Source organism: Stegostoma tigrinum, chromosome 1 (assembly GCF_030684315.1).
Source record: "Stegostoma tigrinum isolate sSteTig4 chromosome 1, sSteTig4.hap1, whole genome shotgun sequence".
NCBI lineage: Eukaryota > Metazoa > Chordata > Chondrichthyes > Orectolobiformes > Stegostomatidae > Stegostoma > Stegostoma tigrinum.
In genome coordinates this window covers 133,119,576-133,146,780 of record NC_081354.1, presented here as the reverse complement: position 1 = coordinate 133,146,780, position 27,205 = coordinate 133,119,576, and the positions used below count along the sequence as shown (strand labels likewise).

The window sequence follows — 27,205 nt, the reverse complement described above, 5'->3', positions numbered from 1 at the left end:
CATACTTCATGATAATGCTGGTTTAAAAATTAGGCATGGTCCATTCTAGCCAAACAGGTTTGAAAATTTAAACCTGTGAACAGAATGTTAAAACAGACAAGGCTATATATCACTGTTTGTAGGGATTCCCTTCAAAAAGCCTTGAATTGTGCATTCACATATATTCAGCAACTCTTTCCAACCTGGAATTCCTACCACCTCAAAGGACAAGGACAGCAGCTGGACAGGAACGCTGCAACCTACAAGTTCCTTTCCAAGCCACGTGCCGTCCTGACTTGGAAGTGTTCAAGAGTTCCTTCACTTTCACTGGGTTAAAATCCTGGAACTCCCTTCCTAACACCACAGATGTTCCAATAGAAACATAGAAAATAGGTGCATGAGTAGGCCATTTGGCTTTTTGACCACTATTCAACACGATCATGGCTGATCTTGCAATTTCAATATCCCACTCCCAGTTTTCTTTCTATACCCCCTTGATCCCTTTAGCCGAAAGGGTCACGTCCAGTTCCCCCTTGAATATATTTAACGAATGGCCCAAGAGCTTTCTGTGGTACAGACTTCCACAGGTTCATAACACTGAGTGGAGAAATTCTTCTTCATCGCAGTCCTGAATGGCTTGCCCCTTATTCTTAAGATTGTGACCCCTAGTTCTGAACTTCCCCTAACATTGAGAATATTCTTCCTGCATCTAGCCTGTCCAGTCCCATCAGAATTTTATATGTTTCTACAAGATCGCATAAGACAATTCAATCCAGTTTTTCTTCAATGTCAGTCCTGCCATCCCAGGAATCAGTATGGCGAACCTTTGCTGGACTCCCTCAATAGCAAGAATGTCTTTCCTGAGACTAGGAGATCAAAACTCTCTCTTATGGACTGCAGCAGCTCAAGGTGGCACTAACCACCATAAAAGGAATTAAAGGTGGGCAATAAATGCTAGCCTCGCCAGTGATGTCCATGTCCTATGATTTAAAAACAAACTCTCAGTTGCCAGCACCCCTTCAACACCTCAACCAAATGCCCATTATTCAGGCATAAATCCCCACAGTATGATGAAGTATCGATTCAGGGAGATGTCACAATCATATTCATTACCGTTCTCACCTGACATGCACAGGGTTGTTCCAATTTTTGAAGAATGACTGGGCATTTATTTCAAGTTAAAATCCCAACCTGCTTCTCACATTTCATGAAGTAACCAAGAACTTTTCACAATGTGAGCAGGCAGAAAAGTTACGACAACTTGCATTTATATGTAACTTCCACAAAATAGACAACAAGCCAAAAAAATTGGTTAAACTTGTAAATGGTGATTTTAAAAACAGAGAGATAGAGTGACAGAGAAGCTTAGGGAGGGTTAAAAAAATTTCATGGGGTTAGGATGATGTTTCAAACAATCAAGCATTCACTCTGGAGAGAATGGAACAACCAAACCACCATAATGTAATTAGATTCTTCACCTCAGAAAGCCTTTGATATAATTGTTCAATATCAACTCCTAGCATAAAAAAGGAGTATGAAAACTATTTTCACTTTTGTGCTGCCAAACTTTGTAAGATATTAGCCGTGTGACAATTGATTTTGGTAAAGAACAGGGATATGTCAAGGTATGTCTAATTCAATGAGAATACAGGAAGTACAAAATTTAACACTACTTAAGGCTGCAGTCAACAAGCAAATTTTTGTTGTATGATTAAGAACATCAGTCAAAGAAAACAAAATCAGAGAACTTCAGACAAAGGAAGACCTCCTGTTTTTAAGCAACCATTCAATGTTGAGATGATTTGAAATAATTTCTCCTGGTAATTATGGAGTGTAGTATAACAGATGAATACAGAGGGGGTATTTATTGTGTTGCTTGGCAGACTCAGAGGCAAGCTTTATTTGTAACTAAAGTAAATAACATAGCTCAAACGTATATCATTCCATGCCATAAATTAGAGAACATGGCACTTCCACACAATTGAGTGTAACAGCTCATTGCTAAGTCTGAAGTAAAGAGTAATCATATCCAAGATTACCAGGGCTGGTAACATTGGCAGCACTCACTAACCATGGAGATTATTGGACATTTGGAACTCTCGATCCCTTAGCATAATCTAAACGATGATTCTGAAGATAAAACAAAACTTCAGGGACCATGTAATATCCAGCTGCATATGTAATCTTATTTCTAAACAAGCTTTTCATATCATCATCGGTTTGATGCTATTTTATATATACTGTCTTAAAACGTATTTTAACACACAGAACAGCACTTTTTTTTGGTAGACAAAAATTGAAAGTTTTCCACTGACACATTGAAGAATTATTTCTGACAGCATGGAATTTATACACAACTGAAAATCACATAAGCAGAGTAGCTGCAGTACAGGAAACCTTCTGATACAAAATTCACCTTGTACTCATATTTGGTATGCTTGTCGTTCCAGTTGCCTGCAATTCTGACAATGGTATCAAATTCCCCTTTAAAAGCCAAAATTAAAACTGCCCCACCAACCTTTCAAGTAATGCAATTCAGATCATAACCATTTTCAGATTTAATTCAAAATGTCCATAATGTACACTTATGTAAAGTATGATCTAGCTGGATAGCACACAAAATAGTACTTTTCACTGTATCTCAATACGTGAGAATAATAAAATCTTAGGATTATTTCAGAGGCAAAATGCTAACTAAGTGACCATTACGCGTTTGTATGGCACTGTAGCAACTTAAGTGAATTTATAATTACAAACATAAAATCCAAACTCAAAAAGGAAAGTCTCATGAAGTCATCTGTTATAACGATGTAGACATTCAGTTACTTTGATCTCTACCTAGCCATACCACATTAATTTTTACAGTTGCAGGTGAAGGGAATGGGAGAAAAAAAATCAAATATGTCCGCGAAAATAAACATAAACTTCAGTTAATCACATATTATTGCACGCTCGCCTTGATATGAGCCAGGTTAGAGGTTGGAAAATGAACGAAAATTGATTAAATCCCGTTTCGCTACGTCTCGATTTTTACAAAATGTCAGCAAATATGCCAAACTCCACAAAATAAGCCCCCCCAAAACAAAAAAAATCGCCCTCGTCATCCTCATAACTCGGCCGAAACAAACTGCAGCAAATAATTGCGAAGCGATTTTTAACTCCATTTCCAGACAGGGGGCTTTGGTGAAAATAAACCGAAGGCAGAAATTCCGCTCTGAGATCAGGTCTCTTCAATGAGATGCAGCCTCTCCCAACTAGGCCAGGATGACACAGTGAAATCAGGCGAGGAGCAAACCTGCCTCTCCCTTCCCCCTTCCTGCAGTAGACGAGGAAAAGCCTGAGGCCTACCGGCCTTCAACGAGACTGGGAACTACCATCCGCTTCACTGATCCATCCTAGGTCTTACTTACTCTCCTCCCGAAGCCATTGCCGATCAGTCTCCCTTTGCTCACAGGGATTCACTTCTCTTAGCCTCTGATGGACAATATTTTAACCCTTTCTTGTGCCGTCTTCCCTGTCACTCAATGGTCCCTTCTCGCCCCAGCTGCCGAAGTACCAAAAAAAAGCCCCTGGCAGCCGCTCCGCCGCGTCACTCCGAACTCACAACGAGGCTACCCAATCCAGAACCTTCTCTCGGAGCCGTGACCTCGCAGCCCCGCCCACCACCGCGCCTGCGCCGCTAAAGCGAGCGTGTGCGCCCGCCCCTAACTGTCAATCTCCACATCCGGAAAGGATATCGCGCTGCTTGTTCTGTCGAGTCATTCTAACGCACTGCTCCGTCAAGCTTGATGAACGTGTGTCGTGGCAGGGCTGTCGGCATCTCATTCATCGTGGTGCAAATAATTTTTGATTCGTTTTGAAACTGAAACTTTCCAAATAACTTGCCACCTCCCATTTGACCATTGGTGATTGTAATCCTTAACAATTTTCACTGCGGGGTCCTTTGGTTTTCAAGGTCTAACAGATGGCAGTTTGTATGGAACCCATTCCCTCCTGTTGCTACATTAATATGTCATTAAGAATATCAAAAGGGAGTGGGCTTAGACAAGGTAGTCCGTGGAGAAAGACGGGCGTAGACGATGGTCTGCAAGTACTGCAACATCTTTATATGAGAATGTCAAGAGAGTCACGGCAAAGGTGAGCGTAGTGCTCATTACTAAGAAGTTGGAGACAACACAGCTGGAGGAAAGCAGAAAGGCCAACTTTCCTGCTGTTCTGATGTGCCTGACCTGCTATGTTCATCCAACTCCACACTATATTGTCTCAGGATACAGAAGGACTTGGACAAACTAGGAAAATGGACAAAGAAGTGGCAGATGCACCACATTGTGGGAAAGTGAGAGGTTATGCACTGTGGTAGAAAAAATAGAAGTTTAGATATTTTCTAAATGCAGAAGGGCATTGGAAATTTGAAGCACAAAGGGACGTGGGAGTCCTAGTTCATGATTCTGTTAAGGCTAACATGCAGGTTCAGTTGGCTGTTAGGAAAGCAAATGCAATGTTAGCATTCATTTCAAGAGGGCAAGTACACAAGAGAAGTGTTGTACTGCTGAGGCTGTATAACACTCTTGTCAGAATGAATTTGGAACAATGTTGGCAGTTTTGGTCTGTGTGTCTCAGAAACGATATGTTGTCCTTGATGAGGGTCCAGAAAAGGTTTACAAGAATGATCCTGATGATAAAGGGCTTTGACATATGAGGAACAGTTGAGGACTCTGGGTCTGTATTCAATATAGTTTAGAAGGATGAGGGGGGAATAGAGTGAACATGGAGACGATGTTTCCCCTAATAAGAGAGACCGGGAACTGAGGGTACAGCCTCAGAGAAAAGGGACAACACTTTAGAACTGAGATGAGACAGAATCTCTTCAGCCAGAGAGTGGTAAATCTGTGTAACTCATTGCTGCAGGAGGTTGTGATTGGGTTAGGGGAGCAAAAGCTACAGAGATAAGGCTGGAGAATGAGGTGGACAAGCATATCAGCCTTGATCAAACAGCGGAGCAGATTCAGGGGGCCAAATGGTCTAATTCTGCCTCTATAACTTATGCTCTTCTGGCCTTTATCAAAATGCTTTAACATGAATATGAACATTAACATTAACATGATATTGAGATTTGAGTATTGAAGCTGCTTCAGTACAACCTCCAGGCAAGTGGAGGGATCCAAGAGGTAGTGTTGAAGGAGCCTCAGCCCTTGAGCTTGTCTAACGGGTTTGAGATTTTTGCTCCCTGTGTCGACAAGCGCAGGGATTGTAGAGAGAATGAACAAAATGACCATAACACTGTGGCTCAGGGAGCCATCAAGAGGGGGGAGAAAAGACAAATGTAGTTGTAATTGAGGATAATATAGTCAGGGGAGTATCCACTGATCTCTGTGGCCAGGATTGAGAGTTCTGTTTTGCCTTTCTAGTGCCTTGGTTCAAGATATCTCATTGGGGCTGCAGAGGAACTTGGAATGAAAGGTGAAAGATCCAGTTGTTATGGTCCAACGATATAGGTAGAAAGAGGAAAGAGGTGCTGCTGAGGCAATGTGAGAAGCTAGGGCCTAAATTAAAATACAGAACCAATAAGGTAACAATCTCTGAATTATTACCTGAGCCAAAATCTAACTGACACAGGGTCAACAAGATTAAAAAAAGAGGTAAACACTCAGTTCAAAGATAGTTAGGGAAGAAATAGGTTTGAATTCATAGGACATTGTCAACACTTCTGGGGAAGGATGAAGCGTTTGAAGGGATGGGCTCCACCTCAATCATGCCGACAAATCATGTAAGCAAGGCTGTGGACAGGGCTTTAAACCAAATAGTAGGGGGTGGTTGGTTAGGGGTCAAAAATCTAACGTCAGGCACAGTGGAGAAGGGGACAACAATGAGAAGGGAGCTAATGAAAGCAGGACAAAGGGTGAGATGGGGATGCAGATAGAAGATGGATAAAGGAGAAGATAGGGTGAGAGGAGACAGTCAGGTCAAAGAGGCGAGTGAAGGTGAATGTAGATGTGGAGTTGGGGAGGGGATAGGTCAGTTCAGGGAGGACGGACAGGTCAAGGACGTGGGATTAGGTTAGTGGGTAGGAGATGGGGGTGGAGCCTGAGATGGGAGGAATATTTAGGGAGGGGGTTACTAGCTGGGCTGGTTTTGGGATGCGGTCAGGGGAAGGGAGAGTTTGAAGCTTGTGAAGTCCACATTGAAACCCTTGAGCTGCAGGGTTCCCAAGTGAAATATGAGATGCTGTTCCTGCATCTTTTGGGTGGCGCCATTGTGGCAATGCAGGAGGCCCAGGATGGACCTGTCGTCTGAGGAGTGGGGGGTGCAGTTGAAATGGTTTGCGACTGGGAGGCGTAGTTGTTTGTTGCAAACTGAGCGTTGGCGTTCCGCAAAGCGGTCCCCAAGCCTCCGCTTCGTTTCCCCGATGTTCAGGAGGCCACAACGGGAACAGCGGATACAGTATATCACATTAACATATGTGCAGGTGAAATACTGTATCCGCTGTTCCTGTTCTGACCTCCTCTACATCGGGGAAACCAAGCTTGGGAACCCTGCAGCCCAATGGTATCAATGTGGATTTCACAAGCTTCAAAATCTCCCCTCCCCCTGCCACATCCCAAAACCAGCCCAGCTGGTCCCCGCCTCCCTAACCATTCCACCCACCTCAAGCCCCACCCACATCTCCTATCCACTAATCTCATCCAAACACCTTGACCTGTCCGTCCTCCCTGGACCAACATATCCCCTCCCTAACTCCCCACCTACATTCACCTTCACTGGCTCTAACCCTGCCTCTTTGACCTGTCTGTCTCCTCTCATCCTATCTTCTCCTTTATCCATCTTCTATCCGCCTCCCCCTCTCTCCCTATTTATTTCAGAATCCCCTTCACCTCCCCCATTTCTGAAGAAGGGTCTCGACCCGAAACATCAACTTGCCTGCTCCTCTGCTGCTTGGTCTGCTGTGTTCATCCAGCTTCACACCGTGTTATGTCAGATTCTCCAGCGTCTGCAGTTCCTACTATCTCCGCAGGACTAAGGGTGTTGTGTTTAATTATGTGCAGTATATGAAACAAAGTAAATGAGCTTGTCGTGCAAATTGACATTGGTGGGTACAATGTTGTGGGCATACTTTTGCATGGCTGCAAGGGGATCAGGGCTGGGAACTAAATATGCAAGGATACACATCTCATTGAAAGGACAGGTGTACGGGTGGAGGGGCTGAGGTTGACCTGTTCGTAAGATTGGCAAGATGTGACATCGAAGGTGTAGAATCTGTGTGGGCCGAGTTGAGGAACCACAAAGGGAAAAACGCCCTGGTGGGAGTTATGTACAGGCCTCCTCGCAGTATTCAGGATGTGAAGCAGAAAATAAATCATGAGATGGAAAAAGCATGTCAGAAAGGCACGATTATAATAATTACAGGGGACTCCAAAAAAACAATTGGACTGGGAAAATCAGGTTGGTAGCAGATCCCATGAAAAGGAATTTGTAGAATGTCAATGAGAGTTTTTGGAATAGTTTGTGGTAGAACCCACTAAGGAACAGACAGTTCTGGATGTGGTGATATTTAAGAAGACAGGCTTGACTGGGCACCTTAAGGTGAAGAAATCCCAAGGGGGTCGTGACCACAATATGATAGAATTCACTCTGTGGTTTGCGAGGGAGAAACTGGAATCAAATGTGATGGTACTTTAATTAAGTAAAGATAAGAACATAGACATGAGGGAGGAGCAAGCCAAAGTTGATTGGAAAAGGAGCCTAGCAAGGAAGATGATAGAATAGCAATGGCAAGAATTTCTAGGGGTAGTTTGCAGAAACAGCAGAAATTCATCTCAAGGAAGAAGAAATATGCTAAGGGGAGGATGAGGCAACCATGGTTGACAATAGAATTTGGGGATAGCATTAAAACAAAAGAAAAGCATACAGTGTGGTGAAGATGAGTGGGTAGCCAGAGGATTTAGTAAAACCTTTGACAAGTTCTGCATGGTAGACCTGTTAGATTGCATGGGATTCGGGGTGACCTTGCCAATTGGGTACAAAATTGGCTTAACAGCAGGAGGCAGAGAGTGATGGTGGAGGGTTGTTTTTCAGACTGAAAGCCTGTGACCAGAGTTATTCCACAGGGGTCGATACAGGGTCCACTTTTTGTTTGTCATTTATAAAAATGATTTGGATGAGAATATAGAAAGCGTGGTTAATAAGTTTGTGGATGACACCAAGATTGGTGCTGCAGTGGACAGTGAAGAAGGTCATTTAAGATAAGAGATCTTGACCAGTTGGGTCAACAGACTGAAGAGTGGCAGGTGGAATTTAATTTGGATAATTGTGAGGTTCTGCATTTTGGTAAAACAAACAAAGGCAAGATTTATACAATTTTCAGTAAGACCTTGTGTAGTGTTGTTGAACAATGAAACGAAGAGGTTCAAGTACATAATTCTTTGAAGTTTGCATCACGTGTGGTGGTCTCTTCTGAAGTACTGTGTACAGTTCTGGCCTTCCTGTTATAGGAAGGATTTAATTAAGCTGGATAGATTTCAGAAGAGATTTATCAGGATGTTGCCAGGAATGGTGGTTTTTAGCTATAAGGAGAGGCTGAATAGTCTGGGACTTTTTTCACTGGAGCATATTAAGTTGAGAGGTGACTTTATCAAGCTTTATAAAATAATGAGGGATACAGATAAGATGAATGGGACAGGTGTCGTTTCCCAGTAGTGGGGGATTTCAAAACTAGGGGGCATATTTTTGAGGTTAGAGGAGAAAGATTTTAAAAGACAGGAGTGGCATTTTTTTTACAGTGTTTCTTGTGTGGAATTAATTCCCAGAGAAATATTAGTAAGTTTGCAGGTGACATCAAAATTGGTGGTGTAGTGGACAGCGAAGAAGGTAACCTCAAAGTACAATGGGACCATGATCAGATGGGCTGAGTAGTGGCAAATGGAGTTTAATTTAGATAAATGTGAGCTGCTGCATTTTGGTAGGGCAAATCCGGGCAGGACTTATACACTTAATAGTAAGGTCCTGAGGAGTGTTCCTGAAGAAAGAGACCCTGGTGTGCATGTTTATAGTTCTCTGAAAGTGGACTCACAGGCTGATGGGGTAGTGAAGAAGCCATTTAGTATGTTTGCCTTTATTGCCCAGTGCACTGAGTTGAGGAATTGGGAGGTCATGTTGCAGCTGTACAGGACATTAGTTAGACCACTTTTGGAATACTGTGTGTAATTCTGGTCTTCTTGCTTCAGGAGCAATGTTGTGAAACTTGAAAGCATTCAGAAAAGATCTACAAGGATCTAGGCCCAAAACGTCAGCTTTTGTGCTCCTGAGATGCTGCTTGGCCTGATGTGTTCATCCAGCCCCACACTTTGTTATCTACAAGGATGTTGTCAGGATTGGAAGGTTTGAGCTATAGGGAGAGGCTGATTAGTCTGGAGCTATTTTCCCTGGAGCACTGGAGGCTGAGGAGTGACCTTGAAGAGGTTTATAAAATCACTAGGGACAATGGCAGGTGAATAGCCAAGGTCTTTCCCCCAGGGTAGGGGAGTCCAAAACTAGAGGGCACAGGTTAAGATGAGAAAGGGAAGATTTAAAGGGGACCTGAGTCTTTTTTCCATGCTGTACATCTCTATGACTCTAAGTGGTGGTTGCAGGTACAGTTACAACATTTACAAGACAATTAGATTAGCACATGAATAAGAAATGTTTAGAGGAATATGGGTGAAGCACAGGCAGGTGTGTCTAGTTTAGTTTAGGAGTATATTTGGCATGGATTGTTTGGACTGCAGGGTCTGTTTCCGTACTGAAAGACTCTATGACTTTGTGTTTGGAAGTTTTTAAAAATCATCAAAAGACAAGTGAAAAAGCAATAAAGGGGGAAAAGATGGAATGTGAGGTTAAGCTAGCCAGTAACACAAAAGAAGATTGCAAGTTTTTGATTCATATATAAAAGGTGAGAGAGAAGCAAGTGTGGGCATTGGACCACTGGAAAATGAGGCCAGAGAAGTAGTAATGGGAAATAAAGAAATGTCGTAGGAATTGATTGGGTAACTTGCGTCAGTTTTCACAGTGGAAGACCCCAGTAGCACACCAGAATATCAAGAGTGTCAGGGCTGAGGTGAGTAATGGCCACCACGAAGGAGAAAGTGTTAAGGAAGCCGAGAGGTTTGAAGTTGGCTAACTAACCTGGACCAAATGGACAACACTCCAGAGATCTGGTGGAGTTAGCTGAGGAGAATGTGGACGCATTGGTAGTGATCTTTCAGGAATCATTTGGAATCAGGGAGGATCCCAGAGGACTGAAAAATGGCTAAGGTAATAGCTCTGTTTAAGAAGGGAATAAGGCAGAAAACAGTCTTTGACAAGATGCTGCACAGGAGGCTGATAAGTAAGATGAATAATGAGAGTAGACCTGGAGTAGATGTATCCACTGGTAGGAGAGACGCGGATCATAGGGCATAGGCTCAGAGTGAAGGTAAAACTCTGTAGAAGTGAAATGAAGTGAACCGTGCATTGTCTGACCTAAAATATCACCTCTTCTTTATGCTTAAGATCTTTTGCTCTCTCAGAGCAGTGACTTTAAAGAAATTCGGGGAATTACATATATATATTAATCAATTAAAACCTTCTAACTGATTAAAGATTTAGCAGCATCTTAGGTTTGTTTAATACATCCTCATCAGTAATATGATTCTTTACTGATAAGGATGTATTAAACAAACCTAAGATGCTGCTAAATCTTTAATCAGTTAGAAGGTTTTAATTGATTAATATATATATGTAATATATCTTTTACTTATAAATCCAGTGACTGATGTCTCCTCTCTCACCAACACCTGAAGAAGGAGCAAGGCTTTGAAAGCTTGTGTTTTCGAATAAACCTGTTGGACTATAACATGGTATTGTGTAATCTCATCCTTAATAATGGACTCTTAAAAGTCTTACCAACAATCGAGGTCAGACTAACCAGCCTATAGTTTCAAGTCTTCTGGCTCCGTCTACATTGGGGAAACCAAGTGGAGGCTTGGGGACTGCTTTGCAGAACACCTATGCTCGGTTCGCAATAAACAACTGCGCCTCCCAGTCGCGAACTATTTCAATTCCCCCTCCCATTCCTCAGATGACATGTCCATCCTGGGCCTCCTGCGGTGCCATAATGATGCCACCTGTAGGTTGCAGGAACAGAAACTCATATTCCGCTTGGAAACCCTGCAGCCCAATGGTATCAATGTGAACTTCACCAGCTTCAAAATCTCCCCTACCCCCACTGCATCCCAAAACCAGCTCAGCTCATCCCCGCCAGCCTAACCTGTTCTTCCTCTCACCTATCCCTTCTTCCTACCTCAAGCCGCACCTCCATTTCCTACCTACCAACCTCATCCTGCCCCCCCCCCCCCGACCTGTCCATCCTTCCTGGACTGACCTATCCCCTCCCTACCACCCCACCTATACTCTCCTCTGCACCAATCTTCTCCTCTATCCATCTTTGGCCCGCCTCCCCCTCTCTCCCTATTTATTTCAGAATCTTCTCCCCATCCTCCTTTTCTGATGAAGGGTCCAGGCCCGAAACATCAGCTTTTGTGCTCCTAAGATGCTGCTTCGTCTGCTGTGTTCATCCAGCTCCACACTTTGTTATCTCGATTCTCCAGCATCTGCTGTTCCCATTATCTCTGATCATAAAAAGCCAACACCTTTTTAGAAGACTTGAATACCAGCTCAAATGTTTCATTTTCAAAAGTTAACAAATCACATCAAAAATGGGAACTGGCCTTAAAATTGCGCCTCATACCTACAGGTTTCTCATAGAACATTAGTGTAGTTTGAATTCTGTAATATTATTGAACCACCATAGTAAACTATCATCAGACAGTACTGATTATATTTAACTCTGGCTTAGTTAACAGAATCAAATCACATCATTGAATAATATTTGCAAATCACTAACATAAACTATATATTTTGATCTGCAAGACTCTCTCAGGTTCTGTGGATTTAGCCTGTTCCATAAATAGACTTTCTTTTCTTTGAAAATAGTCTCCAAAGATCCTATGTCCATTTGTATAATTGCATCCTGTGATGCGCACTGAATATTTGTCTTTCACATGTACCTCTGAAGATAAACTAAGCATCAGTTGGTATGGCTAATAATAATTGGGTATTAAAGTGCATTGTTTTGCACTCAACAACCATAAAAAGCAACAATCATAATCGTTGCATATGTTCAGATGAGGCCAACTTTGACAAGGGTGCATCCGAAATGTCCACCTTCTTTCTCAGCCAGGGATTCCCCAACACTGTTGTCGACAGGGCCCTCAACCAGTTCTAACCCATCTCCCGCTCTTCCACCCTCACACCTTCTCTTCCCTGCCACAACAGCGATCGGGTTCCTCTTATCCACACCTATCATCTCACTAGCATCCACATCCAGAAGATCATCAGATGCCATTTCCACCACCTCCAGTGAGATGATGTTCACCTACACATCTGCTAATGTGGTATACAGTATCTGCTGTTCCAGATGTGGCCTCCTCAACACCGGGTAAACCAAGCGGAGGCTTGGGCGCCGCTTTGTGGAACACCTACGCTCAGTTCGCAACAAACAACTATACCTCTCAGTTGCAAACCATTTCAACTCCCCCTCCCGTTCCTTAGATGACATGCCCATCCTGGGCCTCCTGCAGTGCCACAACGATGCCACTCGAAGGTTGCATGAACAGTACTTCATATCTCACTCAGGAACCCTGCAGCCCAATGGTATCAATGTGGGCTTCACAAACTTCAAAATCTCCCCTCCCCCACCATATCCCAAAACCAGCCCAGCTTCACCCCACCTCCCACCTCAAGCCCCACCTGATCTCCTACCTACTAACTTCATCCTGCCCCCTCAACCTGTCCATCCTCCCTGGACTGACCTATCCCCTCCCTAACTCCCCACCTGCACTCACCCCCACCACTTTGACCTGTCTGTATCCTCTCCACCTATCTTATCCTTTAACCATTTTTTATCCACCTCCCCCTCTCTCCCTACTTATTTCAGAACCCACTTCCCCTCCCTCATTTCTGAAGAAGGATCCAGGACCAAATCATTAGCTTTCCTGCTCCTCTGATGGTGCTTGGCATGCTGTGTTCATCCAGCTCTACAACTTGTTAGCACATATTCCCCTCCCCTCCCTTGTCTGCCCTCTGCAAGGACCATTTCCTCCCAGATCACCCCATTCCACACTTCCTTCACCCCTGACACCTCCCCAAAGCCCGACAGCACATTCCCCCGTAACCAGCAAAGGTGCAACACTGGCCCATTTACCTCCTCCCTCCCAAATATCCAATGCTCCAAACATACCTTCTAGGTGAAGCAACAATTCACCTGTACTTCCCAGAATCTAGTCTACTACATTTGCAGCTCACCGTGTGGTCTCCTCTACATTAGGGAAACGAAGTGTAGACTTGGCAGCTGCTCGCAGAACGTCTACGTTCTGCTCACAAAAAAAGACCCTCAACTACCTGTTGCCTGCCACTTCAACACACCTGCTAAAATGGCCAAAATCTCTGTCTCTGGCTTGCTGCAGTGCCTACAACCCTCTGAACTCAATACGGAATTCAATAAATTTAGGGCCTAAACTCTCCCATGTCTCAGCCCCCCCTACCCTACACACCAGGCCTTATTACCACGTAGCCTGTCATTACACACCCCCTCTTGTTAATCACTAACAGTCCCCATTAACAACTATTCACCCTCCTAGCCTGATTCTTAGCAACTCCCATTGTCTGTCCAACTGTCTTTCTCTCTTTGGGCTCTATCCTATCGTTTACTCCCTACCCCAACCACCTCCCTATTTTCTGCATATAAACTGATATTTTCCCAGCCATCACCAGTTCTGAGGAAGGGTCACCAGACCCAAAATGTTAACTGTTTTTCTCCTTCACAGATGCTGCCAGACCTGCTGAGATTTTCCAGCAATTTTGTTTTTGTCCCTGTTTTTAATCACAATCTATGTATTTATATCAATGTAATGCATCATTAAATAAAACAAATAAATCCATTAAGCCTCCTCAAATTGATATGTAGTCTTAATTAATTTCAGCAGAATAATTCTCCTGCATTTGAGCATTCAGCTCAGGATACCCTTTCATCTCAACCTAATTTGCACCAATTTTTACTTAAAGTGAGTAATCCCATGCTGCACCCTGCCCAAAGCAAAGTCTAATTGAGCTACGATCCCTAAATTGAAACAAACTGTTATGGCAGAGCAGCAAAGAGTGTATCAGTATAATGTTATTTTCATTGTCTTTTATACCCTTGTTCAGAAACCCAATCCTAGTTCCCCCACTCCTTCCTACCCCCTAAGAGCTACACTTAGCTGAGTGATATCTTCTGTAATTTTCTAAAAGTCCACTTTCCCCCAAGGATGCTGCAGCAACTGAAATTGATAGATTTTCCTTGGGTAACGGATGAAAGATATGGAACAAAGACAAGTAAATGGATATGATGTTCAAATCAATGACAACTGAGATGAACAGTCTATTTCTGTTCCCATGTTTTTTGGTGGCAGATTGCAGTATTCTAAAGCACAACTTTTATTTATTACAGCAATTCAATATGTCTTGTTGCTCATTAGTAAAATCTGAGGATAACTTTGTTTATAAACCAAAGATACTTGGATATCCTGGGATAATTCTACTTGAACATTTATTATTGTACAAAATGTTGTATACAAACATCTAAATCTGCACTTTCCGCTCAGTGTGATTCATAAATATTGAAATTAAAATCTGAATATAACAAATTGTTTTAAGTTGTCCATTCTCATAGTTTGGATCATTAAATAACTCTTTTAAATACATCTGTTACAACCTGACAAAACAGACATTTCAACATCCTGTAATAACTTGGTGTTAACAAATTTTTAATTATTCTTTCAAGATGGACACATAGAGTATAATATTTCTACTTCAAAAAGATTTGTATCCTGGTCAAAATTGAGCAACACAGTCAATGTCTGACCCTGGATGTCATTTAACTTGGCTGTTTATTCAGTATCTTCTTGATCCTTTATTTTGGATGGGACTAGATAATTTGTGAAGGTAAAGGAGAAGAAGATGCGGCTCTCAGAAATTGTATGGTTATGTTCTCGTTGCAAAACTGCTGCGATATCCGTCCAGCTTTTTAGAAACAGCTTCTTCCTCGGAGGTACTTATTTCTTTGAGGCAAGAAATCAAGAATATGGGGAAATCTCTGAAAAAGAAAACAAAAGTTTGTTTTAAAACGTTTTGGGCCTCAACCCTTCTTCAGAAAAAATGTCAGCCTTCCTGCTCCTCTGATGCTGCTTGGCCTGCTGTGTTCATCCAGCTCTCTACGTTGTTATCTCAGATTCTCCATCAGCTGCAAGTTTCTACTATCTCTGAATCACTTTTATAATGCCAGCTTTTAATTTGTAGATTTAAAAAAAAAACTTGAATTTCTCCAACTGCTATTGTGGGATTTAAATATGCAGTTTCCACATTATTAGGCCAAGCCATGTGGATTAACATAACTGCTACACTATTGTATCCCACAATACGTCTGGTTATTATTAAGAATCTCAGGATTGCTAAAGCAAAACGTTATGATTCAATATGCTTTAGACTTTTCTTCTAATTCAGTATTTGAACTCAGTTTTACTTACTCCGAGGCATTCACTTTGTGTCTTTTCTCTGCTTCTGCCTGTTTTAGCCAATAAGTGACAGCTTCTTGTTTCCTTTCAAGTTTCCACAGAATTTCTACCAGATGATACACAGCTTCAAAATTATCTACAATTGGAGCAGAATGCACAAAACTTTACAACAGAAAACACCTAGAATGCTGGTTGTATAAGTGCTAGACAAAAAAAAATGAACATGCACAGGTTACTCAGCACTTGGCAGAACACTTAATTCTCAGTTTGTTTTTATAAGTTTGCTGCTGCTGGCAACTGTTTTGTTACTTACAATTAAAGTGTTGTTCCAAATGGCGCAACCAAAATTAGAATTACCTTCACCACAGGCACGCAGTCAGTGTCACTAGACAGCACATGGTAGAGGCAATGGCCTAGTGGTATTATCTCTGGACTGTTAATCCAGAAACCCAGATAATGTTCTGGGGACCTGGGTTTGAATCCCACCACAGCAGATGCTGGAATTTGAATTCAATAAAATATCTGGAATTAAGAATCTAATGATGACCAAGAATCCATTGTTAGAACACCCACCCACTGCATCCCAAAACCAGTCCAACCTGTCTCTGCCTCCCTAACCGGTTCTTCCTCTCACCCATCCCTTCCTCCCACCCCAAGCCGCACCCCCAGCTACCTACTAACCTCATCCTACCTGCTTGACCTGTCAGTCTTCCCTGGACTGACCTATCCCCTCCCTACCTCCCCACCTATCTTCTTTACTCTCCATCTTCGGTCCGCCTCCCCCTCTCTCCCTATTTATTCCAGTTCCCTCTCCCCATCCCCCTCTCTGATGAAGGGTCTAGGCCCGAAACGTCAGCTTTTGTGCTCCTGAGATGCTGCTTGGCCTGCTGTGTTTATCCAGCCTCACATTTTATTATCTTGGAATTCTCCAGCATCTGCAGTTCCCATTATCTCTGTTAGAACAACCCACCTGGTTCACTAATGTCCTTTAGGGAAGGAAACTGCCATCCTTACCTAGTCTGGCCTACATGTGACTCCAGACCCATAGCAATGTGGTTGACCTTGAACTGCCCTCTGGGCAATTAGGGATGGGCTAAAAAAATTCACTGAAACCTTGATAAAGTCATTCAAGGCTACCAGTGGTAAAATGACTTCATAATTGCCAATTTGCTTGCAGTTACACAAAGATGGTCTAGAAGAACTGTTAGTGCAAGTTCATGCTGTATTCCCACTCTTACTGAGAGTTAACAGGATACTAAAAACAGCAGGCTTCTTCGTGGTCCAAGAAGTCCAAGGTTGCACCTGTTCAGCCAGATATTCTCTCATATTCAATGCCATCAGCCCAGCACCAGGAAAGTATGCCATTCCCTCATGTAGCTGGCACATTAGAAAACACACATTGTGAGAAACAACTTTTTCATATAACAATGTTTATTGCCATCAATGTTTTATTTTAAACCACATGTAGTGCCCAGTTCTTCTAGTCAGTGCATTCCCCTTGGCTCTATGGTAGTTCGAGTGCAATTTCAGAATTAATGTTGCACTTCTACTCTCTGCAGATGCAAGGGCAGGTTGATAAAAATTGAATTAAATCCTAACTATTATTGACTTTTTAAGGAGCAAGGCTGGATTTATATTCATCTTTGTCAGCAAAAGTACACACAAAAGGAAACAGATCCATAACATTTTGTCACCATGAAATACTGATGTTGGCATGCTTTGAACAATCATGAACGTTTAAATGTTGAACTGTAAATCAAAGTTACAAAAATAAGGTACCATGATAAGCTTGTAGACTCAGCTGGAAATTTTGGAGAGCTTCTCGGTTCTGACCCCTTTCTGCCAGCTGTATTCCTCTCCCAACAAAAGCCAATGATTTCAATTTTTGCAGGATTTTAACCTCAATCATATTCTTTTTCAAGGTTTCAATCTGATCATCAGGCACTCCTGTAAGATAGACATATAAAATAATTTGTGAATTCAAATTTTGTGTGGGTGTATTTCATGACAGTTCAAAGTTTTTACACTGCTGGCAGATCTCCTATGGTGTTGTTCATCCTGAGAGACAGAATGTGCTGTTGAGAACATAAGATGATCATTGGAACCAGTGATTTACAACAAAATATTAATAAATTATACCATAGGATTTTAACTGAAGACTTAGGGGAATTAAATCTCAATTCTGCCCAATGAATGTATGAAATATGTGCTTCATTTTTAACGCAATTAACATTTGAAGAGGTGACAATACACAGCAAAACTATATTGAAGGCTAAATTGGAGGTAACTAAGTGTGAAGCTGGATGAACACAGCAGGCCAAGCAGCATCTCAGGAGCACAAAAGCTGATGTTTCGGGCCTAGACCCTTCATCAGAGAGGTAAATTGGAGGTAACTACCTGTTTATCTTAGCAGCGGAGGTGAGGAATGGAATGTAACTATCTATCAAGGAGGTCTGAGCGTTAGTAACATAGTTAGCTGGCGCTGCATTTTGACAGAAATGCACTGACTAGATTTTGGTGAGAGATCCTTGAGTATCTCAATGTTTTTGGTTATTCAGTCTGACATTACCGACAAGGAGAATATATACACAGATTTGTGTTTTGCCAGTCTGTCAGATTTCCCATTTGTCTTTGTGTTGGAGCATAGCCCCCAACCAGGCTCAAAGACTCAGGAGGCAGGCAGGATTCAGGCAACTGACAGACTTTATGCAAGCAAGGAAAGGGCCAAAAGATCTTCCCCAAATCTGGCCTCAATGTGAGAACCCAGTCATTCTCTTAATCCACAACTCAGATCGAACGAAAGTTCAATGAAACACTCTGATTTTTAGAGTGAAATACAGCATTTTTATACATTTTGTGTTACAATAATCACATACAAGTGATCACTGTGTCTGTCCCTCTTATTCCACACACCCAATCCTGTGAAACACCTAATCAATGATAGCATTCCAATGGACAGCCCCAGGTTCCCATGATCTCATGGTGTTTAACAGATATCATCATCTCTAGGCCTTGGGACCTTTTCTATGCTTCCTATTAATTCGCATGCCAAAGTTACTGGATATACTCCTTTGGGTCTGTCCCGTACTTGCTTATCCCTAACGACTGCTTGAATTCTGTTATTCACTGTACTCCATGTGGTCTCTTCAAATTGTTATTCCTCTTATATTTTCCACTATCCCAATTATATATATAAAAAATACAAAAGACAGTTGTTTTTAACTAACTCCTGTAAGATTCATAGTATTAATTTACCATTATAAAGTTAATTGTACTTTTAGCTAATAAATTGTGAACAATCTATTTCATTCAGAACATGCCAGGCATCTTTTGAGATAAGGAAAGTATTTCCTGAGACTGATTAACTTTCACATCTGGGTTTAAATGTTTTTCCCATAATGCTTCTATTATACTTTGATTATATGTGCATCTATAATTGTGTTGAAATCTACCTCTATGAATACGTGAAGAATATTTAACTAGGACCTGTTTCTTAATTTTGTGAATAACTTCAAAGAAGCAACCAATTACAACAAAAAAAATTTAAGCAGCTATGAAAACAACAGTTCATGAGTAAGGCCTGACTGCATCATGGATGGAGATTTATATCCCTTATTCTAACTGCTGTTCATCGAATGGGACAACATTCTTTCATTAATGAGGCTGGAATCAATCACTTGTTGTATCTTAATGAACTTGCGTCTATCCTTAGGCATCCTCTTATCAAACTGTCTCAGATGATTTTTGCATACGGCCACCCGTTCACTTTGGAGTAGCCCTGTTCAAAGGAACTATTATGTTTCACTCAAATGTTGGAGCAGTCTGTTTAATTCTACTTCACCCTTGTAGGCCATTTTACACTATGCAAACTTATCACCTGGATTTTAACTCTAGAAATGCAATTCTGAACAAATTAAAGTGCGACTGTTTGTGATTGGCAAGTGAAATTTCTAGAGTCCAAAAAAAAATTTAAAGAAAGAAAAAGTAATATTTCACAATAATGATTTTAAATATATCTGACATGCTTTGTACTGCTGAAAAACAAAATTTTGTAAAAAATTTCCATCTTGCATTCATCTGGACAATTTGCAACAATACCAATTTAAGGCTAAGACCAGCATTTACACTGTAATAAGAGTGTTGATTGTTTGGAAAGTAAACTCTGATTGGTACAGGCAGTGCAAATGAGAAATGCACCAGTTCATGATGATTGGCAGTTAATTGGAGTGCAGGGTGGAAGCCCATCAAGACATGTACAGAATTCTTGTATGCAGCTATGTTTTCCACTGTAGCAAATGTACACATCAGACTTAGGCAAGGAGTGGGAAGCTAGATGTCATTTGATTCAAGAGATATCCAGGAAAATAATTTCCTTAATGGCTTAATTCTGCATTCAAATTCACATTGGAAATGGAAGTTACAGAACTATAGAATCCCCATGTGCATCAAACCTGCACCAACCCTCTGAAGAGCATTCCACCTGCAGCCAGAACCTTCACCCTATCCCCATAACCCCGCATTTCCCATTACTAATCTACCTTACCTGCACATCATTAGACAATGGGAGGATAACAGAGCATCCAGCAGAAACAGGGAGAACGTGCAAACTCCACTCATCATAAGTCACCCAAGGCTAAAGTCAATCCTGGGTCCCTGCCACTGAGACAGCAGTGCTAACTACTGTGTCGTCTTTTTCCTCAATGTCCTAGTTGAGAAACCAGCTGGGGATTCTTTTACTGTATATCACAAGCCAACATTCTGAGTAATATTTTTATCCACTGTATGACCTTGAAGGTCTGTGTGTGACAGTAGCTTCCAGAAGTGGGAGACAATGCAACAGAATGGTGACTGGCATGTGCTGAACTACCTAGCAGCACAAACCTACCTTCACTGGTAGGTGTAAAAATTGGGATTCTGACAGTTCCACACTCTCTAAGATTAATGCCTCATCAACAACTTCATAAATAGGACCCAAGCCATTTGTCCACTGGAAGCTGGAAACTAGAAGCTAAAATAGGGCACACCAAAGCCATTCTGTTGGATGATGGTACCCTGATTAAATTATTTTTCATTATATCATGCAAACCCATGAATCTAAGGCAGCCCTGAAAAGTCCCCAGTTTACCAGAGATTCCCATGAAAGGATCAGGTATCTCAAAAGGCTCGAGCAACAGATGAAGCGAACTTAAATGGTGACACTTTGCAGCCGCAACATGACTGGCATTCATCACAAACATGCTGCTGCCTTCAAGCCAAAAGGAAATCCCACCAATCACACAAATAAGTAACATGGTGAATGAATTTCATGCCAGTGTGATGCTAGGTATGCGAACTTTACATCAGGCAGATCATATCCATTATCATATCCCTTTGGCTGTTGTCAACAAGCAAGGTACCAACCATTTCTAGATAGCGCAGACTTAAAACCTGCAACAACATTGGATGATTCTGTAATTGGACATTTGTTGAATAATCCTGAGTGTGCAAAGAATTATGTTAACAACCAATTTATTACCAATCAATTGGGCTTGCAGTGCGGTGCAATGGTATGTATTGAAAGTTATATATATTGCTGCACAGGAGCCTATCTTATAGCTAGAAAAAAAAACTTGAAAACGTGCAATATCTGCTTTAATTTACAAAACAGAATACGACAGGATTTTGTTCAGATGGACCATGGAGTGGCGGATGTAGTTTAATTTAGATAAATGTGAGGTGCTGCATTTTGGAAAGTTATATCAGGGCAGGACTTATTACCTTAACGATCCTTATTACTTTATCCTTACCTTATGACCCTTTAGCAAACAAGGTTAAGGAAAACCCCAAATACTTTTATTCATACATAAGGAGCAAGAGGGTAACTAGAGAAAGGGTTGGCCCACTCAAGGACAAAGGAGGTAAGTTATGCAAGGAGTCAGAGAAAATGAGAGAGATTCTTAATGGGTACTTTGCATCGGTATTCACTGAGGAGAGAGATATGACAGATGTTAAGGTTTGGGATAGATGTTGATTACTCTAGGTCACGTCAGCACGGGGGTGGGGAGTGTTGGGTATTCTAAAAGGCATTAGAGTGGACAGGTCCGCAGGTCCAGATGGGATCTATCCCAGGTTACTGAGAGAAGCCAGAGATGAAATTGTTGGCGCCTTAACAGATATCTTCGCAGCATCCTTGAGCACGGGTGAGGTCCCGGAGGACTGGAGAATTAATAATGCTTAAGAAGGGTAGCAAGGATAATCCAGGTAATGAGAGACCGGTGAGCCTGACGTCAGTGGTGGGGAAGTTGCTGGAGAAGATACTGAGGGGTAGGATCTATTTACATTTGGATAGGCAACATGGTTTTGTGTAGGGAAGGTCATGTCTTACCAAGTTGATATAATTCTTTGAGGAAGTAACAAAGTTGATAGATGAGGGAAGGGCTGTGGAATTCATATACATGGACTTCAGTAGGGCGTTTGATAAGATTCCCCATGGTAGGCTGATGGAGAAAGTGAAGTCGCATGGGGCCCAGGGTGTACTAGCGAGTTGATGGAGAACTGACTGGGCAACAGGGGACAGAGAGTTGTAGTGGAAGGGAGTTTCTCAAAATGGAGAACTGTGGCCAGTGGTGTTTCACAGGGATCCGGGTTGGGACCACTGTCGTTTGTGACATACATAAGGGATCTGGAGGAAGGTACAGATGGTCTGATTAGCAAGTTTGCAGATGACAGTAAGATTGATAGAGTAGCAGATAGTGAAGGGGACTGTCAGAGAATGCAGCAGAATATAGATAGACTGGAGAGTTGGGCGGAGAAATGGCAGATGGAGTTCAATCCAGGCAAATGCGAGGTGATGCATTTTGGAAGATCCAGTTCAACAGCAAACTATACGGTAAATGGAAAAGCCCTAGGGAAAATTGATGCACAGAGAGATCTGGGTGTTCAGGTCCATTGTACCCGGAATGTGGCAATGCCGGTAAATAGAGTGGTCAAGAAGGCATGCAGCATTCTTTCGTTCATTGCATGGGGTATCGAGTACAAGATCTGGCAGATCATGTTGCAGTTGTATAGGACTTTGGTTCGACCACATTTGGAATACCGAGTACAGTTCTGGTCGCCACATTACCAAAAGGATGTGGATTCTTTGGAGAAGGTGCAGAGGAGATTCACCAGGACGGTGCCTGGTATGGAGGGAGCTACCTATGAAGAGATGTGGAGTAGATTAGGATTATTTACATTAGAAAGATAAAGGTTGAGAGGGGACCTGATTGAGGTCTACAAAATCATGAGAGGTATAGACAGGGTGGATAGCAAGAAGCTTTTTCCCCAGTGTGGGGGACTCAATTACTAGGGGGTCATGATTTCAAGGTGAGAGGGGAAAAGTTCAAGGGAGATATGCATGGAAAGTTCTTTACGCAGAGGGTGGCGGGTGTGTGGAACGCATTGCCAGCGGAGGTGATAGAGGCAGGCACCATAGTGTCATTCAAGATATATCTAGACAAACACATGAATGGGCAGGGAGCAGAGGATACAGATCCTTGGAAAATAAGTGACAGGTTTAGATAGAGGATCTGGATCAGCGCAGGTTTGGAGGGCTGAAGGGCCTGTTCCTGTGCTATAATTTTCTTTGCTCTTTGGTAAGGTCCTGGGGAGTGTTGCTGAACAAAAGGGCCTTGGAGTGCAGGTTCATAGTTCCTTCCAAGTGGAGTCGCAGGTAGATAGGATAGTGAAGAAAGCATTTGGTATGCTTGCCTTTACTGACCAAGTTAGGAATTCACATTACAGCTGTACAGGACATTGGTTCGGCTGCTTTTGGAATACTGTGTGCAATTCTCGTCTCCCTGCTTTAGGAAGGATGTTGTGAAATTTGATAGGGTTCAGAAAAAATTTACAAGGATGTTGCCAGGATTGGAGGGTTTGAGCTATAGGGAGAGGCTTAATAGGCTGGGGCTAATTTTTCCTGGAGTGTTGGAGGCTAAGGGCTGACCTTATAGAGGTTTATAAAATCATGAGGGGCATGGATACGGTAAAAGGCCAAGGTCTTTTCCCAGGGATGGGGCAAGTCCAAAAATAGAAGGTTTACATTTAAAGTGAGGGGGAAAGATTTAAACAGGACTTAAGGGGCAACTTTTTCACACAGACGATAGTGTATGTATGCAATGAGCTGCCAGAGGAAGTGGTAGAGGCTGGTACAATGACAATATTTAAAAAGCATCTGGATGGGTATATGATTAGGAAGGGGTTTAGAGGGATATGGCCAATAGGACTAGATTTACCTAGGATATCTGGTCAAGTTGGACTGTTTCTGCGCTGTATATCTCTGTGACTCTAAACAGGTGACAGCCATCTGCTGGTTCATTTCCCAGGGCAATGCTTTCATCAGTCACAATCTGCCTGGTTTAAAATTTAAGCAAAGCTTGGCAATTAACATACCTTTATGATTTACTTATGCATTGTCTGTAGCAACACTTTTCCAATCAGAGTTAACCAGCAAACCAATCAGCACTCTCCTCTCACGCAATGTTAAAGGCTGGTTATCCCTCTAAACTGGTATTTTTGTAAACTGTCCTGATGACAGCATGGAAAGAACTCTTCAACAAAACTCAAGTTCCATATGCAAAAAAATACTCATGTTCTGTGCTACCAAATGATTAACTGCTTTGTGTTTTTAAGTCTTCACTAACTTCCATTTGAAAGATTCAGTATTTCCTAAAAGCCTTAAAACTTATATTTTTACTTGTGCTGAGACTCAGCTGAATTTCAGATATGTTGTTTAGCCATGTATAACATACTTAATTTCTCAGGATGTATTAATATTGCCAACAGCTTTTCAGAGGTAATTGATTATAAGTTGAGGTTAAATATAAAAGTCTTTATTTAGGTAAAATGAATACTTTCTTTTAAAAACAAAGGTTTGTTTGTGTTAAAGGGCTGACAGCACACCTGCTGTGTGTTTGATTAATATCAGAAAATCCATTAAACTCAGGATTATTGCAATTTGAGTTTGATTCATACAAAGTAGTATAATCTTGCAAACAGCATGCAATTATCTCACCTTATAACAAGTATGAGATTTATATTTTCCCATTTAACAGAGAAGGAAGGAGCAGCAAGTGGAGAGACAGATTGATGATGGAAAAAGAAACAAATATTTCTAAAAGCCACACAGGCAACGAGAAGTGTGAATTAAGTCCATGGATGGGATGTTGGCTTCCGTGATGGTCTGGGCCATGCACGTAACTTTCTATACTTTCTTACAGTTCTGGGCACAGCAGTTGCCATACCACACTCTTATGCACCTGGATAGAATGGAGGAGACAGAGGCAGGAGAGAACGGGCAACAGTGAAGAACGGTTAGCTAAGGTCGAGGGAGCACTTGATTGCTCATAGACTTTTCTATGCAGAGGTGAATAGAGTGTCAAGGTTCACGTATATGACAGAGTAAAGAAGAGGAGATCATGAAGAAGCTTCAGAGGATTGTTCAGAGTGATATACAGGGATAGTGACGGAGATAAAGGATGGTTGATTTGGTAGCAAGAAGGGATAGGGAAGAGGAGCAATGGAGAGAAGCAATGTAAATTGAAGGGGGATGGGAAAGCAATCACAGTGGCCAAATCTTTCCTAAAACCCCCAAACCAAACAGTCAGCAGACATGTTAAATTTTATTCCTTGCTCCACCATTACCTTCCCTCGGAAGAGAGTTGGCAAAAAGAAAGGTGTGAAATAACAAAAATAGAGACAAAGAGAATGAGGAACAAAACTAATTGTGATTTGCCAAATACAATACAACAGAAAATAATTTTATTTGTTTTTGAAGCAACCTATTCTATACCGAAAATGATTAGCCACCTGGAAATTGTAATGGCATTGCATCCAAGTTGATAATAATAGGATTGATGTGATAATGCCAAACTAATATGCTGGGGCAAAAACTGTGTCAGTCCATAAGTTAAATGACTTAAGGGCATTAGAAACAATTTTAGTAGCTGGGTGTACTGTGGCATTTGTTTGCACAAAGATGCACAATATAGGATTTGCTTACCGGATGATATTTAACGTCTGGGTGGTGTACAAAGGAGAGTGTTTGAGAGAGAGGGGTGAGGAGTGAACTATTCAGCACTGCTACAGAGATGGTGGGGATTAGGGTGTGTTGCTTTCAGCATTATGAAGTACAGAAAATACAAATATAAGACATCTCAAGGGAGAAAGATTCCTGGGGTATACATATACTCAGAGTCAGAGTAATAAAAAATTGGCTACACTTCAACAAGCATACACATTGACTGGAGGCATTAGAAAGGATTATCAGGACTTGGAAACAATTGAGGGGGAATCTTTATATTTTCACATATTCAGTAGCTTCACCAAGGAAACAATGTGCCCTTTAATAATTAAAATAATTCTGGAAGATTTTTTTGAAACTTCCTTCTTAGTTGTCTGGGGCTGATTTTTGTTAGCATCTGTGTCGCCCTCCACAGGGAAATTCTTCCTACTATTGGTTCGCCAATGAGCACTTAGGCCAGGCTGTGGTAACTAAAAAAAATTTTAAAAATACATTGTTCTATGTCAAAGTGCCTGAAACATACTGTTCACAAACATCAGGCCTCTGAGGGATACAAGGCTGCCTGTTCTTCAACAGTAAAAACAACAGTGATAAGTATAACTTTTTCTAAACAGTAAAGTATGGTGAAAAAACTTTTACTTCTGATTTTCACAACTACTTCTCACTGTCTCACTACATTATCGATTGCTAATTTTTGTGTTTGGCCATCATGCAACATACTTAACCCAGAATTAACATGATATTGTAAGTTATTACGTGGAGGCAAAGTTCCAATTCCACTGACAGATGTCTCATAGTTGCCTACAAAAGTTGGGACAATACCGGTATTCAGGTCAATTCCCAGCATAAGCCCAATATTTGAACATGATATAATCAACCTTACAAATCCATTTTGGTAGTTTCAGTTTGTGCTTTTCAAAGTAAAAAAATGGTTTCTACTCTTCTCAGCCACACACAATGACCCAAGTGAGAGGAAAAAAAAGAGGTGGTGTTTGGAAACAGTGCAAAACAAAAGTAATTTGGTTTGAGCTTTGGCAACAAAAGCTGACAGATTGGATCTCTCGGGTTTCAGTTCCCAACACAGTCAGTTCAGAAACACAAGACGTATATTCTAATTTTAGTCAAATGCCCATTTTTGTACTTTGGAAGTATGGGATTTTTAATACCTCATCTGTCATTATGGCTACAGGCGACGTAACTAATTCCACAGGCAATAAACTATAACCTTGGTGGAAAAGATCCCTTAAAGCACAAATACACACAGAAATTATCTTTGTCACAGCGTATCACAAAATATACTGATTTCATGAAGAGGCTAATCTCCATACAGTCAAATCAAAAACTGTACCAAACTTGACTACTCATTGCTGGTGCTCAGACTATTGTGTGTCACATTTCAATAACACTAACTTTTTAAAAATGAATGAATAAAGCTTAATATTAAGTGTTTAGAATATAGATTACCCAAATCAGGAGGGCCGACAACTTGAACCTTAAGAAGCAGATTTACACACCTGTAAAAAGAAATACACATCATAAATAGGATCCTATAATGTTGAGCAAT

General features: G+C 41.6%; 2 protein-coding genes across 6 annotated transcripts in view; both read right to left on the bottom strand.

Moving 5' to 3' along the window:
• The window catches only part of vcp (valosin containing protein), a 65,900-nt gene extending 62,306 nt beyond the window's left edge, over positions 1-3,594 (bottom strand). The window contains exon 1 of the mRNA XM_048531133.2: positions 3,390-3,594. Within this exon, the coding sequence (XP_048387090.1) occupies positions 3,390-3,406 (17 nt within the window). The 5' untranslated portion in view covers positions 3,407-3,594. The remainder of the gene's footprint in view (positions 1-3,389) is intronic.
• Positions 3,595-14,587: 10,993 nt separating this feature from the next.
• The window catches only part of fancg (FA complementation group G), a 60,209-nt gene continuing 47,591 nt past the window's right edge, over positions 14,588-27,205 (bottom strand). For 2 of the 5 annotated variants that reach the window (XM_048539873.2, XM_048539880.2), the window contains 4 exons: positions 27,106-27,155; positions 17,382-17,549; positions 15,615-15,738; positions 14,590-15,184 (listed from right to left, as the gene is read on the bottom strand). In XM_048539873.2, the coding sequence (XP_048395830.1) occupies positions 15,073-15,184; positions 15,615-15,738; positions 17,382-17,549; positions 27,106-27,155 (454 nt within the window). In that variant the 3' untranslated portion in view covers positions 14,590-15,072. Of the gene's footprint in view, positions 15,185-15,614; positions 15,739-17,381; positions 17,550-27,105; positions 27,156-27,205 lie in introns of all 5 variants that reach the window. The other 3 variants (XM_048539889.2, XM_048539897.2, XM_048539906.2) reach the window with 3 other exon arrangements.